A 23,449-nucleotide genomic window follows, 5' to 3' on the forward strand; every position below is an offset into this window, starting at 1 on the left:
AAGCAGTGTAAATCACAATGGAAATATGGTCCATTGCATCACAGTCCAGAAAATTGAAGTTTCAGTGTAATTCTAGTGATACTGATTTTGTTTTCAATTATATTGATTTTTCTATTATATTTTATCATTTGTACTTTTATTGTTGTATCTTGAGTGCTTTTGTGCTACCTTGGCATCTGAAAATTTATGGACTTGAAATAGTGTCACTTTAATTACAGCTTTGTTCAGAATGGATCAACATTTGTTAAACATCTTTCCTTGGGCTCAGTCCAGATGTGTGGAATAGGAAAATATCCATCTTTGCCATCTCTGTCTCCTGCCTTAAAGGATGTCCCTTACAGGCTGAATGAAATTACAAGAGAAAAAGAACAGTGCTGTGTTTCTTTAGCAGCTGGTAAGCATGGTCTCTGGTTCATAAAAGAGACTGCCTTTAAAAAATATTGTGCATATTTTGAATCTCTGCTAAGTAGATGGGAAGCAGTTTATGGTGTAAAGGATTCATGAACCTTGGAGACTTGGGGTGAGGAAGGCAGGAGGATCAAAGTAGTATAAATCTAGTTAAACCTGAGTGGGTAGTAATGGTTATACCCCTTGAGTTAATTCCTGAAACTATGCTCAACATTTTTCTGTCTCCTACTCAAAGTTAAGGGCTAACATTGGGGGGGGGGGTCTTAGATCTCTGAAGAAATTCTAAAATAAGTATTGTGATTTATCCAGGCCATAATCATCATTGTTGTCAACAGTAATTATAGAATTACCTATGGTGGGACAGCTTCTGTTAACAAAAACTGATTCCACAGTCACACTTTGTTGGTTCAGAACCTTCTTTTATTAGCTGTTTCTCAGAACAATTCCTGTTTTCTCGAATTCCATTATCCTAATGTCTGGTTCCTAGTCAATCTCATTTGATAACATTTTGTCCCTTTGCACAACATCTTTCATGACCACAAGGTTGGATAAATTAGTTTATGTAAACCAGTTCCTACTGACATTCTTTGCCTTTGTATTTGGTAGTTAAATTTATAGTGATGCTAAAATGCTATGAAGCTGAAACATATTTCTACCAAAAGTATAAATAATAAGAGGTAAGCTTTCTCTTACGCGTAATCAGTGCCTTGATTTCTTCAAGGTATTCTAAAAAAAATTATTCTCCAATTTTCACAGAAGATCAAACATGCACATAACCTTCAATGCTTCACCAGATAATTTTAATATTAAAATTCCAATAATTGTTCTGAGGCACCTAAAAGTGTATAGTTTACAAGTGGTAGTTTGAAATGAAGTAGTTATGTACTCATGCATTATTAGACACCTTCTACTAATTATATATTCTGCATTTTTTGTTGGGTTGGACTAGTCTACAAATACAAAGGGTTACAGTACATATGAACTGTGCTAAAAGAAAATATAAGTAAATTTGTAGATATTGGAATCAGTGATCTCAAATGTCAGATTTAGTGCTCTAGTGGCAAACAAGAACCACGAGAAATTGTTACTCAGATAGAGCATGACAGAGCAGTGTTACAGAGCTGATTTGTAATATTGCAGTCAGATACAAGTACAAAAAATGTAAAAAAAATGTTCATATTTTCTTATTAAGAGAATAATGTGTTCATATATTAACATATAAAGACCCAGTGTTTCCTCTGTATATTATAGGACCTTTCCCCCAAAAGTTCATATCCTTTTTGAACTCATCTTGGTTCCAAGTGAGTGTTATCAAGCAGAGAAACAAAAGGTTTATCTTATCTGTTATCTAAGTCTTGCTAACTAATGAGTGTAGGGAGGGTTCCAGTCTTTGTTTTGTTGATAAATTAGGATGAGTTTGTGCAGATGAACGTCATCCAAATTGAGTTACTTGGACAGAATGGAACAGAGTATGGCTCAACCATAAATATGAAGTAAGCTCTTTTTGAAAGGTAGAGAGCTATTAAATTCTAAAGCTTTACATCTGCTTTATCTCTCACTCCTCAGGTTTACCTCATTTCTCATCTGGCATTTTCCGATGCTGGGGAAGAGATACCTTTATTGCATTGAGAGGGCTGTTGTTAGTTACTGGACGCTACTTGGAAGCAAGGTAAAATAGTTACAGATGTCAATAATACCTGGCTGACATAACTAAGTACAGTGGTACCTCGGTTCACGAACTTAATTCGTTCCGTGACTCTGGTCGCGACCCGAATTGGTCGCGACCCGAATCAAATTTCCCCATAAGGTTCAATGTAAATAGGTTAATCCGTTCTGACCCCTCCGAATTTGGTCGCCAACCAATTTTGGTCGCGTCCCGAATCAAATTTCCCCATAAGGTTCAATGTAATTACGGTTAATCCGTTCTGAACCATATGTTGTTGGGTTTTTTTAAACCACAAAAATATGACACAAAGTACAGTACGAAGAGAGAGAACGCTAACCTTGCTCGACGCGACTTCTGGCGTGGAGGACAGGAAGGCTGGTGGGGAGGCGGTTATTGCTTGGAGGGAGAGACCCCTCCCTACAGGAAGCCGTGACCACGTGTCACGGGAGGGAAAATGGCCGCGGATCCTGTTCGTCACCTGATCCGGCATTCGCAAACGGAGGCAAAATTTTGCGAACGGAGCTGTTCATGACCCAAATTGGTCGTGAACAGAAGCGTTCGTGACCCCTGTATATGTATTTATACCAACCAGAAATAAGAATAGACATTTTATATTGTGTTGGAATAATTAAGGTTCTAGTTACTTAAAGTAATGTTTATGTGCTTACATTTTTGTTAATATTTTCCAAATAGAGAGGATGGAATTATTTGTTTGTGGCTTTTGTAACCCTCCCTAATCCTGGCCAGGTGCCTTTCAGGAAATCCTCTTGAAAGCTTTTATCAAACAGGATGATTTAATCCATGCAAGACTGAATATTAGTCTATATAAGTTGGGGTGGGCAACTTTTTTGACCTAGGAGCCACACTCCCTCATTCTGTCCTCTGTGGGAGCCATAGGGAGGTTGGGTGGTATTATTCTGATATAACTGGAGTAGACAAGAATGAAAATGTCAGACCCACTGTTTCAGCTAGGGGAGATTAATGGGTGACTTAGGCCTTGCCAAGGCTTTAGCGCCCCTTTTTCTCCTCAAAGCTCCCACAAAATGGAGAAAATAGACCTATTTTGAAAGGTTTAGGTGATTGTAAGGGGTGCTAAAGGTACTACTTTTGCAAGACTTTCTTTAATTTTTTTTTAAATTGCTCAGCTGGCCGCAAGCTGTCAGAATTTTCTTTCTCATGGGAAAGGATTCATCCTGTTATCTTTACAACAATAACAAATAATATTTTGGCTATAGAGATCATGTGAAAAACATCTGTTATTGTGTGTTGTGTATTGTGCTATTTATTGCCACCTATTGGTGTGTGTATGCTAGTGCCCAGTGGGGGTGGCATAGAGCTATAATACAAGGAGAGGAAAATGTTCAGCTTCTCTGAGTAGTTGTTAGTTGTTTTAGTGTTAGCCACTATGTAGGTTTTATGGGCTACGTAGTTGTAACAAATTACCAAGTAGTGTACCTCTTCTCTAAGAGTTTGTAGCTAGAGATTTTGTTAAGCTTGTGTTGCTAATAAGTCTTGGATGCTACAATATAATGAGAAGATGTGTTTTTCTTTATATTTTGTATGATATTTGCATTTTATGGAGTTTTTGCATTTTTATCAATAAACACCAGTTAGTATATATTTTTTGACTGGATTTCTTTGGGAAACAAGAAATGGACATTGCATTGTGAATAGCTGTTGATGTGTTTGCTTTCATGGCTAATATTTTCTTGGAGTTTTTGCTGCGCCCTGCACAAACAGGAGTGTTTGTGATTATCACTCTGCACGACACAAGCACCATGCAGCTCATAAGTTGTCCACCCCGGATATAAGCCTTTAATAGCTGATCTTTGTCTATTTTGTAATACATTATATCAGAATAGCAGTTTAGTTAATAGAACCCTTGCCCTAAGAGCAATAAAGTCTCAGAACTATTGTACTGAAAGTTAATCAGTAGAAGAAAATTATTTTCTGTCCTTTACATCCTGGGACAGAATCTTACATATTCCAAACACTGTTCACATATTTTTAGTTAACTATAATGGAGAACTTGAAAGCATGCCATTTCATATTCACTCCCTTCTCTGTCTCTCTGGTTTCAGGAACATAATATTAGTATTTGCTGGCACCCTAAGGCATGGTCTAATTCCCAACTTGCTTGGCCAAGGTACTCATGCCAGGTTCAATTGTCGTGATGCTGTATGGTGGTGGCTTCAGTGTATACAAGATTATTGTAAAACCGTTCCAAATGGCACAGACATTCTCAACTGTCCGGTATCTAGAATGTATCCTACTGATGATTCTCTACCTCAGCCAGCAGGCAAAATGGTAATTATAACTTCTCTCCTTTAGCTCAGCTCAGTTGTTTGAATGTTTCATAAATATGTTAGTTTGGGAGAGGAATCTTCCAGTTTGGTAACTGACTTTAGCTCATGGCAGATTATTGTTGAGGTAGATGGATCTGTTGACATCCCTTTGCTGTGGCTTTGTGTGATGCCCAATACTGCCTGATGCCATTATGAATACAAAGAGCAGCCTTGGATTATTTAATTTAGTGGCCTCTGATAAGCTAAAAAGATCTTGTCCTGAGCAATGGTTGGAAGGGAAATTCTCCATGAAACTCTTGTTCTGCAATTTAAGTAAAATGTAAACACTTGCCCAAAGAACCCCAAATTTACAGTATTACTTTCAGTGTCTAGTATTGTTGTAATCATACTTGTTAAAGGACAAATGTTAAAAGGAGATGTAATTTTTTAAAAAAATTGTATGTGTTACATTTAGTGCTTAGGTTTGACCTGCTTCAGAAAGAGGAATGCTGAATAGATCTGTCTTCAGCACCTTAAGCTGACATTTGGTATCACATAATGCAGAGGTTAAAGTGTTGGATTAGGATGAGGGTATTTAGATTCAATTGAAGGCAAAAGGAGAAGAGGACGGCAGAGGATGAGATGGTTAAATAGCATCACTGAAGCAATGAGCATGAAACTAAGCAAACTCAGGGAGGCAGTGAAGGACAGGAAGGCCTGGCGCAATATGGTTCATGGGGTCACGAAGAGTCGGACACGACTTAACGACTAAACAACAACAATTTAGATTCAAGTCCACTTTCAGGCAAATCCACCCACTTACTAGGAGACTTTGGGTCTGTCATTCTTTATTAGCCCAACCTATCTCATAAATTAGTTTCCCAGGGATAAAAAGAATTTCATGTAATCATCTTAATCATCTGGAGGAAACCCAGGACATAAATCTAACACACACTCTCGTGAGAGTGAGTCCCATTGGACTGGTTTCTCAGTAGGTATAGGTAAAGGATTCCATTGCAAGCTTTATGTTTCTTGTTATGTGTGTGTTTTTAATTGAGGTTTTTTTCCTTTCTTTTCTTTCCTCCCCTATGTTTAAACTACCAAAACCCAGGATCAACCACTGTATGAAGTGATACAGGAGGCAATGCAAAGGCATGCACAAGGCATACAGTTCCAAGAGAGGAACGCTGGCCCACAAATAGATCGAAATATGAGAGAAGAAGGTATGCCATTCTCTGGCTATTTTTTAATGGAGGTTTATGTTTATTTCCTGACTTCCTAAAAGATATTGAAACTAAGTGAGACTTTCTTTAAATCCCCTTAAAGATATACTTTTCCATGACTTAAAATACAGCATCCGTATGGCTGCATTGTCGGCCAATGTAAATTGGGCTGACTAAAAACCCTAGTTCGCTCTAGATACCATCTTTTTCATGTGGCTTTTTTGGAAAACAAGCTGACATTTGTGCTTGGTAGGCTTTAACGTGACTGCAGGAGTGGACATGGAAACCGGCTTTGTCTTCGGAGGGAACCGTTTTAATTGTGGTACCTGGATGGATAAGATGGGAGAGAGTGACAGAGCTCGCAACAAAGGAATTCCAGCAACTCCAAGGTACTGTATAAATGCTTATCGCGTCATCCATCTATCTATCTATCTATCTATCTATCTATCTATCTATCTATCTATCTATCTATCTATCATATTTATATAGCCTTAGCATATTAAAGGCCTGAATGGGTCTATTGCTTGACTGATTAGAAATCAGTGGAAAAATATTGCTGTGACCTAATTTTTTTAATTTAAAAAAAAACTATTTTCAAAACCTTATTATAAAATGCTAGTTCAGTGTGAAATCAAACTGGCTAAATTAAAAAAATGAAAACCCTGTACATTGCTAGTTTTCCCTCATATTAACGTTCAGTTTAGATAGATGTGTATATAAAATGTATGCAAAGGCTTATAAACATGCAGTCAATTCTAGGCAGGAATTCTGTTTGGAATCCTCTGGATTCCAACCAGAAGTATTTTATGAAAAATTACTTTAAACCATGCTCTTTGTATTAAACATCTAGCACCACCATCACCCTTAAACTTTGCCTGTGTTTCGCTAAGCTAAATGGCAAGGTTCACCTCATATGAAATGGGCATCTATGATTTACCCATTTGGGGATTTTGACTTACAAACACTAGATTTACACATGAATTCAATATGCAATCCCAGATCTGATTCAAATGAAAGATTACTAGACTTGCTAAGGCCTGATTTCTACATGATGCTGAGTGAGGACAGGAGTGCAAAAAATGCAGCCTTTGTGCCAAATGGAAGCTAGTCAGAAATTGGGTGCAGCCTATTTCTGCTTCTTCAGTTCCTGCCTTTCTAGCCCTGCTATTTTCTGTTCCTCTCTCTTGCTTTTTTCAGTTCCTTCCCCACCTCTGCCTGATCCTTCCCAGTTTGTCTGCTTTCTCTAGTCTCCTAGTCTAATTTTTCTCCTTCAATCTTCCTGCATTGTCCCCATCTCCTCCTCCATTCCAAAAGAAAAAAAAAGCAGTGATTTTTTCCCCCATTAGTAGAGGTGGCTGTAGCATAGATAGCTCCTTCTGCTAATGAAATGAGCTGTACCTTTTTCCTCTTTTTTTTTTTTGAAACAGGAAGCAGAGTTGTTCCAAACTCTTCTAGTTGTTCAAAGAGAAAACCACAATATCAGAGTGCAGGCTCACTTCCTCCTCTTCTTGCTAAAATCAGAGACTAAAATAAGATCACCATTGACAGTCCAGAGACTGTGTAGCATTGTTTACTTGCCAGCAGCTACTTTCTGTTTGTTTGTTTTGCCACAGAGAGATAGGAGAGTCTATGTATATATAGTGAGAGAACCAAACTATCATATGGGTATATGAAAATAAAAATTAATCAATGTTATATGTATGTGCATGTAGATAAATAAGTAAATGGTCCTTCCAGTTCTGTCCCTGTCTAATTTTGGAGTGCAGCTCTCAACATGTTGTGCAAGAGGACTTAAAACCCTTGAGCTGGCAGAAGTTAACACTCTTGGTTTAACCTAATATGGACAAGCTGGTACAAGTCTGAAAAACTTGTGACTTTAAATTTACATGAATCCACAGCTGTCCTCTGAATTAATAAAGTACATCCTAAGAAGTCTATGAAAATCCTAAATATAGTAACCAAAACTTTATTTGGTAGTGTAAGTGCAGCTTACTTTTCTTCTGTAACTGTCCCTTTTAGAGATGGTTCTGCTGTGGAAATTGTTGGTCTGTGCAAATCAGCAGTTCGCTGGTTACTGGAATTGTCCAAGAAGAAGATATTTCCATATCCTGGAGTTACTGTGAAAAGACATGGTAAGCAAATATATTTCCAGTGTATAATGGAAGTAGAAAAAAAACAATAGTAATGAAATGCCCAAAATGTTTCATGCTAGATTTTTTTGAGTAACACACTCAAAAAGCATCAGAAAGGATAGGACTTCCAACAGGAGACAGCTGGATTCCATTCTTCCTAAATCAAGAAATGCATTGGCTGACTTAGGATGGAAGAGCAATGAATATCTCAAATAAAGTTAAGCGGGATTGTTTTGAAGATTAAATGCGAACAGTCTATATACTGTAATTAATTAGCTGGTTCCATTGTAGAACAAAGGAAAAATATACAGTGGTACCTCGGGTCACGAACACTTCTGTTCACGACCAATTCAGGTCACGAACAGCACCGTTCGCAAAATTTTGCTTCCGTTTGCGAACTCCGCATCAGGTGACGAACAGGATCCGCGGCCATTTTCCCTGCTGTGACACATGGTCGTGGCTTCCTGAAGGGAGGGGGACTCTCCCTCCAAACAATAACTGCCTCCCCACCCGCCTTCCTGTCCTCCACGCCTCAAGAAAGGTTAGCGTTCTCTCTCTTCATAGTGTACTGTACTGTACTTTGTGTCATATTTTTGTGGTTTAAAAAAAAAATACATATGGTTCAGAATGGATTAACCGTATTTACATTGAACCTTATGGGAAAATTTGATTCAGGTCGCAACCAAAATCGGTTGGCGACCAAATTCGTAGGAGTCAGAACGGATTAACCGTATTTACATTGAACCTTATGGGAAAATTTGATTCGGGTCGCGACCAGAGTCGTGGAACAAATTAAGTTCGTGACCCGAGGTACCACTGTATATGATGTAATTAAATAAGCTCACTTGGGTTTGAATTTTCCTTTAAAATGTTGCATTCGGATTGCAGTGTTCACATTTATTCATGGTTCTAGAATTGTTTTTCTTCATTCTGGTACCCACCATTTGTACTAGGATTACAGCACAATGGAGGGAGTTACAGTCCCAGTACATTTGGGGTGGCATTGGGTTAAGCAAAGCAGTTCTAGAATCATTTTTTCATTCTTTTCCGCCCTGTTTTCATTTCTAGAATAGGGAACTTCATTGTTTCCATATTACCATGTGGGTGAGTTTCCTGGAGATCTGTTGCAGTTCAGCTGAATATACCTCTTTGCATGCTCTTATTTTAATTTGGATTCTGCTTGTTCCTGAAGCACACACAAGCTGTTTGCTGCAGCAGAAATTCTGAGGATTTCTCCTCCTCCCTGCTTCCCTAAGCTTTCATTTGTGATGATTTATGGAGAAGATAAGAAATAATCTTATATAGCTATTCCTTACTGTCTCCATACACAATAGAAAAATGCTCTTTCCCTTATTCCCAAGTAGCCTGTTAATTCCTGAGAAGAAATTAGGCAAAGAAGACAAATTCAGGCATAGATTGTTAGGCAACCTCTATTGATACAGTCAGAACAGAATGCTTTTGTTGACATTCAGCTCCCCCAAGTGCAGCAATAATAGCTAATCAAAAATAAAAAAAGAAGATAAATCCAGATAAGCAAAAATGAAATTCTGATTTAGGGAAGGGAAGCACAGAAAAGTGACTATTCACCTGGCATCTCCTGCAGTGAAGCAACCCTGCCCCACCCCCCACCCCTGCATTAATTAGGTGCAACCCCTCCATATGAGGGAGCAGGATTGATGTGTACCCAGTGGTCTTCTGTAAGACCACTACACTTCTGTGAAAAGCACCCTCCAAATGAAGAAGGCAAGAGAGCACCTGATCCGTGGGGGTGGGGTGGAAGGGCAGTGCTTAACCACGGTGGACAGCCTGGTTATAGAGCTGCTCCCCCCATGGGAAGGAAAGCAGGGAATACTGCAGAAGTGTCATGGCTGAAGAACTGTTTTCCTTCCTGCGGGGGAAGGGAAACAAGATACATGTAGCTCTTTATAGCACCTCTCCTGCAGTAAAATTCCTTCTCCTGGACACATGTCCAACAGTCTAATGTAAGACCGCCAAAAAGTGTGCCCATTCAGGGGCACCTATCAAGCACTTCACTCTGGTGGGGAGACAGCTACAAAGCCACATGCACAACTTCTCTTGCCATCCCTCCTAGCCCTGGCAGCCTGGGATGTGGTGGGGTTGGCAAGAGAAATGGGAGAATTGACTTTTTTGTGCAGTGAAAGACTCTCCTGCTGCCAAAAAACAAATAGTCCTGAAAAACCTGTGGCCAGAGACTCAGGGAGAGGGAAGAGATGTACCTGCCATAGTCTCAATAAGAGCAGGGCAAGTCTCCACTCCTAAACTTGCCTTAGTAGGATGCTTGCAGAGGAAGAGGAAGAGAACTCTATCACACATAGAGAAAGTATTGTTATTCAAAAATATGGTTTCCTCAGCCATCTTATTCCATCCACACCAATATACCTGCAACCCACAATTCTGTTTCCCATTGGCTGTTCCTTTGCCGCTTCCATGCTGGTGCACATGGAAGCTTTGCCTTTGCAGTATGCCTAAGTTCTGTCCAGTAAGACGACAAAGCCAAGTCTAGAACCATCCAACCATCATCTAAAATATTTGTTTATAAAATAACAGTTTTATAATTAATGGGCCCTCCAGATGAATTGGGCTTCAGTTCCACCATGGAAATAGATGTGCCAGCTCAGAATGATGGGTGGCGACACTGAATCTGGAGAATATTAGATTGAGGATCAGTGTGAATAATGTATTTGTGGTCGCATCACCTTTATAACAACAGCATAGCTATGTTGTACCAGGATGTGCCTTAATGATCCTTTTTACTTGTATCAATCATTTGCACAAAACCAATATTTTTTTTCCAGGGAAAGATGAGACCATTACATATGACCAGTGGAACAGAAAAATCCAAGCACATTTCGAAAAGCTGTTCTTTGTCTCTGAAAACTCAAATGATCCCAATGAGACCCATCCAACTCTGGTTCATAAGCGGGGCATATACAAAGACAGTTATGGAGCATCAAGTCCTTGGTGTGACTATCAACTAAGGCCAAATTTTCCTATAGCAATGGTTGTGGTGCGTATTATATTTTAAAAATGATGTACTTTTTGTGCATGTTTTTAACATTTTTGTTAGCAATTTTAAATACTTTTCAATATAAAAATAGGTTAATATAAAGATGGCAGTTTGCTAAGAGATGCAAGATCTGTCTTTTCCTAACTGCAATGAGATTTTCTTAGCACTAGAACCACTGGCAATTCAAATACATCAAAAAAACAGAATTTTAGGATTCAAATTAACTACACAAGTACAGAAATTGAAATTATTTCTGGATGACATTGTACTTACAATTGCTCAACCTAGAGACTCAGCAACATTGATGGAACATATAAATAGTATGATTTGGTGTCAGATTATTGAATCAGTAGAGAGAAAACTCAAATGTTGGCATGGAATTTAGCAGAGGATGAAAAGCAATGTGCATACCAAATAACAGACTTTAGTATTACTAAAAGGTCAAATTTTCTGGACAAAAACAGATTTATTTAAGAACAATTATTTACCAACCTGGAAAAATACAATGATGTATACTCTTAGATGGAAAAAATAAAATTTGTCTTGGTTAGGAAGAATCACAGCTGTTAAAATGAATATCATAGCAAGGCTGAATTTCCTTTTTCCAAATTATTCCAGTCTTTATTGAGAACAGGGCATTAAATGACTGGCTTAGACAGGTAATAAATCATGTATGGTCCGATAAAAGACCAAGGATTAAATTCAAGAACTTTTAGGATTAAAGAGAACAACTGATTTAGCTGTTCCAAATTTCAGACTGTATTATCATGCTAGCTATTTAACATGGGTTTCAGAATGGATTATATTTCCCTATGGTTTCATTAGCTCCGTGGAAAAGGCGGGTCTCCCAGGGGGGTTGCACAGGTATATGTGAGTTGATACTTACAGAAATAAACAATTTTAAAGAGGTCATCCAATATTAAATAATCTACTGAATGTTTAGGGTAATTACCGGAAAAGAATAATCCAGATTTCTCCCCTCTTGCCTTATTATTAAATGTCTAGTTTTACAAATATGAAGATACTAAGAAATTCCCTCAGTGAAGAGGCAATAGCTTGTTTAAACTGCAAGATTTTATTGTTATCAGGAGAAAGTCTCTTGAGTCGCGTATTATACAATACTCTTCTGCACTGACTTGGTTTCCATATCTTCAAATAAGGAACATAGCAATAAAATAATTATGGAAACAAGGGGGAACGCTAAGAAGTTCAATTTTGAAAGTCTTATAACATGAAATATTGAACATTTGTTAGATGTAATTTATAAATTAGTGAAATATGTCTCAGAATCTGAACAAATCAAACATTGTGTGAATAAGTGGATGTAGAATTTGAATACATTTATAGAGATGTAACAGTACAGTGGGAAAAAAATATTAAATTTACTTCAGATGTTATCCTCAAAGAAAATTGGTATAAGATGTTTACCATTGGTATTTCACTCTAGTCTGGATTTCTAAAATGAATAATTCTTTTTCTGAAAAATATTGGAAATATAGCAAACAGTTGGATCCTTTTTTGAAATGCAGTGGCAATGCTATAAAGCTCAATAATGCTGGAAAATGATTCATTGTAGAATGGAACAAATTCTGAAAGTTGTAATCTGATTGCAACCTGAGATACTCTTATTAAACCATGTATCCCTTCAAATGCACTGAATTGGCATTGTGTATGTTTACAGCTATAGAATCTATATTCCTTTTATTGGAAAAAAAACTCTGATTTCCTGTTCAGATAATGGCGAACTAAATTGTGGGAGTATGCCTTGATATCTAGAATAACTTTGTATTTAAAAAGTAAATCTGACATAGAATCTAACTCTAATTGGAAACCTTTCTTGGAATACAATCTTATACATGGAATTGTGCCACATCCAAAATTTAAGTTTTAGAGTTTAATTTGATGTGTAATTTATGGTATTGATTTAATGTATTGTTTATTATCAACAGTCTTTTTTTTAACAATTTGAACTCTGTTAAACAAGCACTTTAGCTTAAAGTCCAAATGGGAAAATTAAAATATTATTAATATATAAAATATACCCTACCATTTAAATAGCTTTTTCTTCCTTTTCTCATTTTGGTTGTAATATAAATTTGTGTTACATAATTCAGCGTTCTATATGAATATTTTACAAGCTGCTTCTGTACTAATGAATGAAATATGAATTAGGAGGGGGTGACTGAACCATATTTATGAATTTACCCCTCATTCTCTTCAAGTCAGCTGATGTTTATTTACATTTACCATGAAAAATTTACTCAATTTGTATCCTGCCTTCCTATTCAGTTCAGTGTTTTTCTGGAGAAATGAATGTCTTGAATAGTTCTTAACCTTCTAATTGTCTATTTTTATACATTCTTAAGCACTAAGACACTTTATTATGCAATGTCCTTTGCCTCAGCACACCCTATCTAACATTTAGTAATTAGCTGTGTGCATTCTTGTGATCATAACTGTTTCTTGTACAGCTGTCATGTTGTTGTAACTAATTTCGATTGGATACAACAGTACATAATGCAGCCGTTGGGATATAAAGTCTCCAGATATTTTCACAATGGAGAAGATGGAACTACAAACAAAGCAGGGAACATTTCTGGATCATGCTCTTCAATAAATAAGTTCTTGAAATAAATGTTAAGCTTTTAAACATGGGATATAACTTCATGACAGTTTTATGGGGACTAAAATAGGACCACTGCAAAATATATTTTTTATATTTAATTTTTCAGTATTCTTCTGTTGTTTATGTGTGATGTATTTTTCTCCTTTTTTTTAAATCAAGGCACCTGAATTGTTCTCTCCTGAGCATGCTTGGAAAGCACTTGAAATGTTAGAGCAAAAATTACTTGGTCCACTTGGCATGAAAACTTTAGACCCAGAGTAAGTATAATGGAGACATAGTTGCATAACAAGGATTATCTAGTGTAAATGAATAAGTCTATCACTGTAAATAGGAGCTAAATTTTATAAACACTTGATAGTAAGTCTGCCAGTGTACTTATTTTCCAGTTCCATCATTATAGTTTAAAGAAATTATATAGTGTGAATTATATGTTTTTGAAGATAGATTTGGCCTTACTAATGGTCAGAGGTCTAGACCTGAAAGTTCTTTGATAGTGATGAGATTGATTTTACAAAGGAAACAACTGGGTCCTAGTTGACAGCTATTCTTTTTTTATGCTAGTTTCATCTCTGTCCTGTTGTCTAGTCTGAGATATTGCCAGATGGATTTACTGGGAGTCAAGCAGTATGTTTTATTATTAGTGTTGGTCACAGAGCCAGCCAGATGTTTAGACTGGATTTGGCATTTTTATCCACCTATCAAATCCTTCCCAAGGTCCTGGGATAGGCAGATGTTGTTATTTGATGGTGTTAAAGGTATTGTCGCAGGATGTAAGCTGTTCCAAGTAAAGTTGCCTTTTGCATTTGACTGATGGTGATTTTGTCAATACCAATGGTCTTCAAGTGGTACTTCAGATATTGTTGTTGTTATTATTATGGTTGGTCACACAGTCAGCCAAATGTTTAGACTGGATTTGGCATTTTTATCCACCTATCAAATCCTTCCCAAGGTCCTGGGATAGGCAGATGTTGTTGTTTGATGGTGTTAAAGGTATCGTCGTGGGATGTAAGCTGTTCCAAGTAAAGCTGCCTTTTGCAATTGGCTGATGGTGATTTTGTCAATGCCGATGGTGTTCAAGTGGTTCTCCAGAAGTCTTGAAATTGCACTTAAGGCACCTATAACCATTGGTACTAACTTTGCTTTCTTTTGCCATAGTCGTTCTACTTCTATTTGTAGGTCTTTATATTTTGTGATTTTCTCCAGTTACTTCTCTTCTATTCTGCTGTCTCCAGGTATTGCAATGTCCACTATCCAGACTTTTTTGTCTTTTTATCAGCAGTTGTTAAGTCTGGGGTGTTGTGTAGCAGGTGCTTGTCAGTTTGAATTCTGAAGTCCCAGAACACTTTAGCTTCTTCATTTTCTGTTATGTTGTCTGTTTCGTGGTCCCACCAGTTCTTGCTTGCAGGCAAATGGTATTTCTTGCAGATATTCCAATGCACCATTTTGCTACTTTGTCATGCCGTTGTTTGAGTCAGTCTGTGCAATCTTCTTGTAGCAGCTAACTAGATCCACTGTTTGTTCAGCTTCTTTGCAGAGGCAGCATTTGCTGTCTGTTGCTGTCTTCTCAATTCTGGCTTTGTATGCATTTGTTCTTAAGGCTTGGTCTTGTGCAGCCAGAATTAGCCCCTCTGTCTCTTTCTTCAACTTTCCTGTTCTTAGCCATTGCCAGGTCTTGTTATTATCTGGCTTGCCTGCTAGTGTGTGTGTGTGTGTGTGTGTGTGTGTATTGGCCATGTAATACTTTGCCTTGCCATGTCTCGTCTCTTCATTTGGTCTTTCTTGTAGGCCAGTTTGGTTTCTTTGGTATTCAATAAGCCTTCATGATGTACTAGCTTCAGTGCATCTTCTTCACTGTCCTTCAGATATTTTTCCAATACCTTTTTTCCTTCTTCACCTGTCTGATGTTTCATTTATTTATATATATAAAATTTGTCACCACCCATCTCATTAAAAAGCAACATGATTATTATCTTGATCCTTATAAGAGGATACATTCTGAGATTTGTAAGATCCGTTAATAGGAAATGAACATTTTAAAAAATAATGCCATAAAAATGTCAGGGTAGTACATTGCAAATAAAGTGATGCTGACAACAGTTACATTCTGTTGCAGTGAATAGTGTCTGAATAAATAAATACACTCCACCAAGAGTAAGATTCACTAACATAAAAAACATCAATCTAAAATCCTACAAAAATGAATCGCAAAATCCATCCTAATTATCTCTGTCATTAGTAATTTCATAAAACTTGATGTGGCTTTTTCAGAAATATTAATTGCCCCTTTTTTTTATCTTTTTCCTAGTGATATGGTTTATTGTGGTGTTTACGATAATGCCTTAGACAATGACAATTATAATGTGGCTAAAGGATTTAATTACCATCAAGGACCTGTAAGTGTTATATTTTAGCAGTCTTTATCAATTGATTTTGGATTTCCTTATTAAAATACTGTATCCATAATTCTGTTTTGTTTTGTTTTTTTAAGGAATGGCTTTGGCCCATTGGATATTTCCTTCGTGCCAAGCTATACTTCTCCAAGTTAATTGGTCCGGAGATTTATGCGAAGACTGTGTTTTTGATTAAGAATGTTCTTTCTCGCCATTATGTTCATCTTGAGAGGTAGCTTTTATTTATACAATTTGAACTATTACTGTTGAACATCCATTTTGATATTGATATTTTGATAGCAAAATAGCTCTCCCAGCCTGAATATGTATGGTGCAAAAATAAAAAAGGGACAGAGAAGTTCTGCAGATCTTCAAGATATAGCTCGTATACATAATAAGGGAACTTGTAATGATAAAAAGCTTTTACAGACTATTCCAACCTACCTCTAAAAGGAACTGATATGGTTCTTTCAGTTACAAGTAATCAGAAGGCATCCTGTGCCACTGTTAGCTTTTGTAATTTTTCATATCTCAACTCAAAATAAATTTATATTAGAGGGAACTCTTAGTAGCAGTCTAAGTGCAGAATCAAGAAACTGTATTATATCCATGCATACGAGCACCCAGGAGTGGGTAAGGTACAAAGATGGCACCAAACAAGCAGCAAAGATCACAGTTCCTACATGTTCTACATGCCTGTATGATTCATTAGGCACAGCGCATAGAGCCTATGAAATGTTCTTCAAATTAAACAAAAAATATGAAAATATGAAAAGTAACAGTAAAATCAAAGTTTGTGTATCTTTTATTGTTGCAGTAATAATCCAGATGCTTATGGCTCAAAAGGTTTTCCCTGGATAATACATTTAATTTTAATGTATGTAGGATATTATCACTGTTTAATTATGCATATACTGACTGCAGTTATAAATGTCTTAGTTCAGTGCTTTATTTTATGCTCTTGGATAAAATAAAATTCCCTGCAACTTATTGAAGAATATAGATCCAGGGAAAACCTTTTGAGCCATAAACATCTGGATTATTACTGCAACAATAAATGTGCTTAGGGCTTACAAGGGTCTTAATGCAGTCCTGATTTTCTATTCTTATCCTAATAGAGTTTGTCCTTCAGAGAGTTTCTCTGAATTGAGACTCATGAGGAAAGTCAGTGTTTTGACAGGTTAGGAAAAAGGAAGAACTTGAGCTGTGCTCTTTCTACCTTTTTCAGAAGATGGTTTTTCTAGATACAGAAATTCTCTAGTTAGAAAGTTCTTGCCTTCTGACTGGAAACTAGGTTAGGATGCTCAGTTCTACCTTATTGGTTGGGTAGTGTGAGAGAGCCCTATTTCTTATCCCATACCTTTGCTGTCTAGGATTTCAGTGCAATAACTTGCACTCAGTAATGGCTGGATTGAGGGCTGCATACCTGTATTTTGAAACTCGGTGCACTGGCTGAGCAGATTTGTGTTCTACCAGGACAATGAACGTAAATGAAATCCCTTTTTAAAAAGAAAAAGAAAAAGAAGAGGAATATGCAACAAAGTATTACAAAATTATCTTAATTAATGTTTTGTAACTTTTAGCCATGTTTTGTTTGCTAATTTAAGATCTATATTTACTTTAACCTATATTCTAGTTTAAACCAGCAGTTCTCAACTTTTCCTTTATGTGGATCTCTACATCATCACTGAAAGCTTTTGAAACCACTATATAAGCTATGGGACAGCAATGTGGCACTCACAGGGACCATGACATGCATGTCTCTCCGCTCTTAGATGGCGTCCACAAGATCCCAATATTAGTCATTAATTTAAATATTTTTGTACCTACACCAGTGACTTTTTGCAGTACAAGGAAAAATAAGATAGGAAAAGACTCATCCAAAGTGCACAGGACAAAAAATAAACACAGATTTTGAATACAGAAGCCATTTCGTTTATGCCTTACACATGCTTTAACTCTCAGTCGTTCCTGAACTACAAGTGAGAGCCACTGGTTGAGCTCATTTCAGGTCTGGGGTCTTCACATTGCTCTCGTATATTCTTCATTTCAAATTATGTCCCTATTCCATCTAGGACTGAAATGCTATAAATTGTTCTAAGAATATCCCTCAGAATTCCATATGGATGTATTATGTGCTCTGTAAAATTTGCTCTTGTGCATGTAGAGCCCTTCTATTTGTCTTTTATGTGGGACTTTTCACTTTCTGTTATAAGTACAAGTTAATAATTATAAGCAGATAATTAGAAATATGGTAGAAAATTAGTTTGTCCAGTTCTAATCTGCTCCGACAGTATCTTGTATTTATGTAAGATATGTTTTTTTAAAGTAATAAATATGCAGTTATTCAGATGGTGATATGTTCACTTGGTTTTTCTGCAGGTCTCCTTGGAAAGGACTTCCAGAATTGACTAATGAAAATGGTCAATATTGTCCCTTCAGCTGTGAAACCCAGGCTTGGTCACTTGCTGTGATCCTTGAGGTTCTCTATGATTTGTAAAAGTAGTTATCTGTCTATATAAAATTGTTAGCTTTGTCTGGAATGCGAATACCAATGCTCGTCCTATTGTTAAAAATCCTACTGATAGAAGTTGTTTATGCCTATCGTTCCTTGGCAACTGTAGGAGTATGTGAGTGCTCATCTTTTGAGAATCACACCAAAATTTTTAAAATTATGATTTTAAAATATGTTCAGTATATCAAGAATAAAAGTATAGAGAATTATACGTTGATATGTTACAAACTCTGTACATCTTGCCTGAAGCAGAGTTTTACTTCAGAGATCTGTTAGAATGATAGCCCCTATTTAAAGTATTTCCATATTTTACATTTAAGAGCCTTAGAAACATAGTGCATCAGACCAATGGTCCCATATTCTGTTCCCCAGTAACTAATTTTATATAAATAAAAAACCCCTGTATTACCAAGTATCAGGCAATTGGTCCTTTTAGGATCCAGAGACAATAAACACACCAGTAGGTAAGGAGATTTTAAGCTTTATTGTTAACTTTAGCAGGCAGATTAAACAGAAACACAAAAGCATAACATACCAAGCAAGATGATAACCAATCTCCATTCAGCTATCAGGAGCCCCAGTAGAACAACAGTGGAGAGACCCCAAGATGGCCAATTCACACAGCACTCAGCTTCAAGTCTGTGTCAAAGCTCCAAACTCAAGGAGCAATACCAGGGTTTGTTATCCCTATCTTGCGCCAGACCATGTGCCAAGAGGTTGATTGTCCACACCTGGTACCAAAACCTCATGACCATGTTTACATGGTACTGAGATTGCATGACTTGACCTTAGCTAGATGGTACATCTGTTCATCATGCAAATTGACAGCACCTGAGATGTAGACCAAGAATCTGGTAAAGGTACAAATTAGCAAGCGCCAATTTAAGTAATCTTGGGGTCCTCCCTGATGTATTACAGCTGTGTTAAGGTTCCTTCCTTCTCTTTATCTGTTAGTAGAAGTAAAAAACAAGCAAGTTAGACATCATCATGACTCAGAATGAACTCTTAAGCTTCTGGAATCTTCTTAATATGAAGGAGAAATTAAAAGTTGTCGCTACACTCCTTGAAATAAAATGGTCTTCTGCAATGTCACCTCACCCCCCCCCCCCCCCGCAAACAGGACATGAATACAGAAGTTCCCTCTTGTTCAGTGTCTCCTAGGAAGGGATCCAGAGAAGCCTATTTCCTCTGTCATTGGAAGTTCTGGTTAGAATGGCTAGCAACCATTAATAGCCTTAATCCTGGATGAATTTATCAAATTCCAAAAGAAACTTGCCAAAATTATATCTTATGGTAGCAGATTCCATACATTAGCCCAATGCTGCATGAATTACTTTTTATCTGCTGTAATGTCCCACCATTTAGCTGACCCTAGATTCTAGTATTTTGAGAGAAAGAGGGAGGAAACCTTCCTGCTCTGTCCATGAATAATGTTAATATACCTCTAACATTTGTTCCTTCCCCTTTCTTACCTTCTTGTAACAAAATAAAAACTTTAAACACATCTTTCCCTCTATTTTTCTACAATAGGGCAGAATTTAATTCGGAGCTAAAGTTTAGCTTTCTGTGGCCTATATGCTCCATGTGGGTATCCTTGCACTGCTCATTCAGAATCATCGGAAGTCTCTTATCTAATGTGTACCCAGTGGAGAAGGGTACTTTGATTTAACATACAGTGAACCTCTGTAAAGGCACGCTTGCTTTGAAGCATGTAATTGTTTGGCCATGCTGTATAATAAAATCCCAAGCTTTCTCCAGTTATAATACAGGAGTAAAAGAGTCTCACGGACTAAGTTTGCATATTGCTAGCTTTTCTTTTCTGAAAGTTACAAAATAATTGGAGATCTATTTAGAATCTAATTTAATGTAGATGTAGATGTATAACTGAAATAAATTGGGATTGATGGGGAAATCACTTGCCCATACGATTAAGGGCTTTTTGCAAAGTCTTGAAAGGAGCAAAAACTTTAGTTTTAAAAAGTGGACTTTCAAGTAATGTTCAAGTCGCCCTGAAAGTTGTTCACCATTTGCACATGCAGTCGCACCAAAATTGCTGCATGATGGCCATCTGCCACAATGGAACTCCTTCACAATGGAAGGCCTACTGTAGTTATGTGAGAGGAGAGCCCTGTGCATTAGGCTCGGCTGCATAAAAGACTTGCCATTCTGAAGATATTTCAAGAAGCCATTTACAGGCCTCACAACTTAATGGTTGTTTGTGCATTAGCCCTAATTGTAACTTATAGGAAGGGAATCGCTTTTTAGCAGAAGGTTGGAAGAGATTCCAGCCCACAATTTAAGTCAATTTGTTTTAAGTAGTTTAAATTAGGGCTTAGTGAAATCACCTGGAACTCAATAGCCAGAGCTCATCTGTGCCATAATTTCAGTGCAATTACTGAGCAAAGGCCAGATTAGGCTATGATGTTCCTTTCTGTTGTAGGAGGAAATAGCAAGTTGTAGCTTAGTGGGATGACAGTGGCAGAAGTCACTGCTTTTTTAATGCATAATGTAGTACAATTTAATAATAGCCGTTTCAGCACTGTTACTACTGTTTATCGATAAGGGCTACCATATCTAGACTTTACAAATCCAGCTGACCACTAGATGGCAGCAAAGCGATACAGGGAAGGGACTCTCTGCTGCCATCTCACAGCCATCAATACTTTAGCAGCCTAGCTATGGTAGCCCTTAAAACCACATAGCTGGAGTTTTCTCTAAGGGCACGTGATGGTAGAAACAAGCCAACAAACAGGTTAGAGATCAAACAGGTTGTGCTGCTGGGTGTATTGCCTTTTAAAAGGTTATATTTGTTTGCATTGCTACTTTCATACTATGAATAATTTAATAATTTAATAATTCTTAACGGTTGACACTTGCACTACATTTAATAAGCATCACTGTCAGTGAATCTCATCTAATTACTAGAATGTTTTCCATTAATAAAAGATTAATTCTATTATAACATTTCAGTTTTGACATTCCTATCCATTTTCAGACATAGTAACGAAAGTCTAATTAAAATTGTATGTATTTGGTTAGGACTTCAAAAAGTTCCATTAGAAAAATAGATACTGTCCCATTTATTTATTTATTTCTGTAAAAATATGTTTGAGGAAATATCAGTCAGAATAAAAACTTAACTGTTGGAAATTTTACCTGTCTGATATATTTCCCGGGATTAGAATGCATATTATTAAAACCAAATTGCTGTGATTCTGTACTCAGTGAGCTGGAGGCATACAGTATCTAATTCAACTCTATTGATTTCAGAGTTGGCATGTACAAGATTTTTATGCTACATACCTGGAAATCTGGTATGGTTCTATCTGAGCTAACTGATTTGGTAGATAATATTTAGATGTTAACAAGAGAGCCAATTGGGCAACTGTTTTTAGGATAGCTCTACCCAGAATGCCTATAGGTGCTCAGTATTAGCAGTTGTTAGCTTTTGGCTATATACATTTGGAAAAAAATATAATTAGGTTCAGAGATGCAGATTTTTATGTTGGCACATTTTCGCATTGAAGCTGTAACATCAGACTGGTGGAGCCCAGTGAAAAATGAATGTGGCAATTCCCAGTGTGTGGAGCATAGAACTGCCCCAGTTGTGAAAGTACTTGTGCACAACTGGTTTCTCTGCAACTTTACTCCCAAGGCATTTTTTTTTCTTTTCAGCCCAGCTTGAATAATAGAAATAATCTGAGCTCATATATAAGTGCTTGAAGAAGTGAGTTGGAGAGATCTACTAAAGTTCTAGAGCTCTCAAAATAAAATTTTTAAAAAGTAGTCTAACACTGGGTTTTCTTTCCTGATTTTGAGAACTCTGGTTCTTCCAGTGTTGTATTTACTTTGGATTGTCTGTCTAGATTAATTTGGACTTGCACTGAGAAAACTTCAAAAACTGCGCATGTACTAGACAACATTCTTCATGGCTTAGCATTTTAGAGATACTTGAGGAACGAGGAGTGACTTGTTACCAGTTCTTCCATTCTGATAAAATATTGTGAATTGCACAGTCCGGTCTGGAAACAGTATACATTTCTCAAGTTATTTTTGGTACAATAATGTTAAAAATGTTTAAATTTATATCAACTGTGTGTCTGTGTTTAAATAGTATATATAAAGGTTTTAAATTTTAAAATTATGCAACTATTTCAAGAATAACAGCAGTGTTTATAAAGAATTAAGCATTGTACTTGTAACCATTATAAAACTGCATTTCACTGTTCCTTCATTATGGCCTAAACCTAGTTAGAAAGAAAAAGAAAGCTTCAAATGAAAATTTCCATTCTGGTACTTAAGATAAATAAAAAAATAAATTAAAAAATTTAGTTGGTGAAATAATTGGCAGAGACTTATGTTATACACCACTGTGTTTCATGAAACTTTTGTTCACAGATCAAACAAACCATTGCATAATTTTTTCCTAGTCTACTTCATGCCATAACTCCTAGCCATCAGTATTTTGTTCTCTTTCAACTAGGGAGCAAAGCCATCTGGATATCACATCTGTACATCTTGTTTGCTGCTTCTCAGTTCAAATTGATTTGTAATGTTCACTTCATTAGTGCTTATCAGCCCTGAAAACAATGCAGAAGGGAATCATGGAATGGTGCTTGTTTCATAGGAAATGTCATTGTTGCATACATGAGTCCTGTGTGTTTGTCTGCTACAGCTACTTTTGTTACATGACTATTATGCAGTTATATGTGAGTGGCATTCAATAAAAGTCTAACAAAGATGTATTGCTTCTCATGTATTAATTTCTCCCTAACTGCAGCGTTCCTGGCCATGAATCCCAGTAGTGAAAGGAGCATGACTAGGCTTAATTCTATTCTAATTCTAGGCTACTCTTGGCTTTTACCAATAAAAGTACCTGATGATTTAAGGATCCTGATAGTTCAAGTGCTGGAAATCTCATTTACAAGACAGAGTTTAATTAGAAGATATTCTGTATGCTTGATATCTCAGCAATTAGTGTTCATTATAGAATCTCTTATTTTTTGACATGCAGGCAGAATATTGTGATCGTTTTGTTTTGAAGTCATCCAAGGGCAAGAAATCCTTTAGTTTGGACAATCATTGTATGATTCTAGAAGAAATCCTCTTGTAAGAATGAAGGAAAATAAGTTTTTAAATTTGCAAAATCTGTAAAATAACATATTAAAGTGTAAAA

At 36.7% G+C, this 23,449-nt stretch overlaps 1 protein-coding gene across 3 annotated transcripts in view; it reads left to right on the top strand.

Annotated features, from left to right (window-relative positions):
• The window catches only part of AGL (amylo-alpha-1,6-glucosidase and 4-alpha-glucanotransferase), a 56,856-nt gene extending 33,840 nt beyond the window's left edge, over window positions 1–23,016 (top strand). For all 3 annotated transcript variants that reach the window (XM_007421978.4, XM_007421977.4, XM_025175464.2), the window contains exons 24-34: window positions 219–394; window positions 1,975–2,077; window positions 4,156–4,381; window positions 5,471–5,582; window positions 5,836–5,971; window positions 7,602–7,714; window positions 10,531–10,742; window positions 13,528–13,625; window positions 15,674–15,761; window positions 15,857–15,990; window positions 18,141–23,016. In XM_007421978.4, the coding sequence (XP_007422040.1) occupies window positions 219–394; window positions 1,975–2,077; window positions 4,156–4,381; window positions 5,471–5,582; window positions 5,836–5,971; window positions 7,602–7,714; window positions 10,531–10,742; window positions 13,528–13,625; window positions 15,674–15,761; window positions 15,857–15,990; window positions 18,141–18,258 (1,516 nt within the window). In that variant the 3' untranslated portion in view covers window positions 18,259–23,016. The remainder of the gene's footprint in view (window positions 1–218; window positions 395–1,974; window positions 2,078–4,155; window positions 4,382–5,470; window positions 5,583–5,835; window positions 5,972–7,601; window positions 7,715–10,530; window positions 10,743–13,527; window positions 13,626–15,673; window positions 15,762–15,856; window positions 15,991–18,140) is intronic.
• The last annotated feature ends 433 nt before the right edge of the window (window positions 23,017–23,449 follow it).

This window comes from Python bivittatus, unplaced genomic scaffold (assembly GCF_059951505.1).
Source record: "Python bivittatus isolate LINGU-HERP-01145 unplaced genomic scaffold, Pbiv_v1 ctg000700_np1212, whole genome shotgun sequence".
NCBI classification, from domain to species: domain Eukaryota; kingdom Metazoa; phylum Chordata; class Lepidosauria; order Squamata; family Pythonidae; genus Python; species Python bivittatus.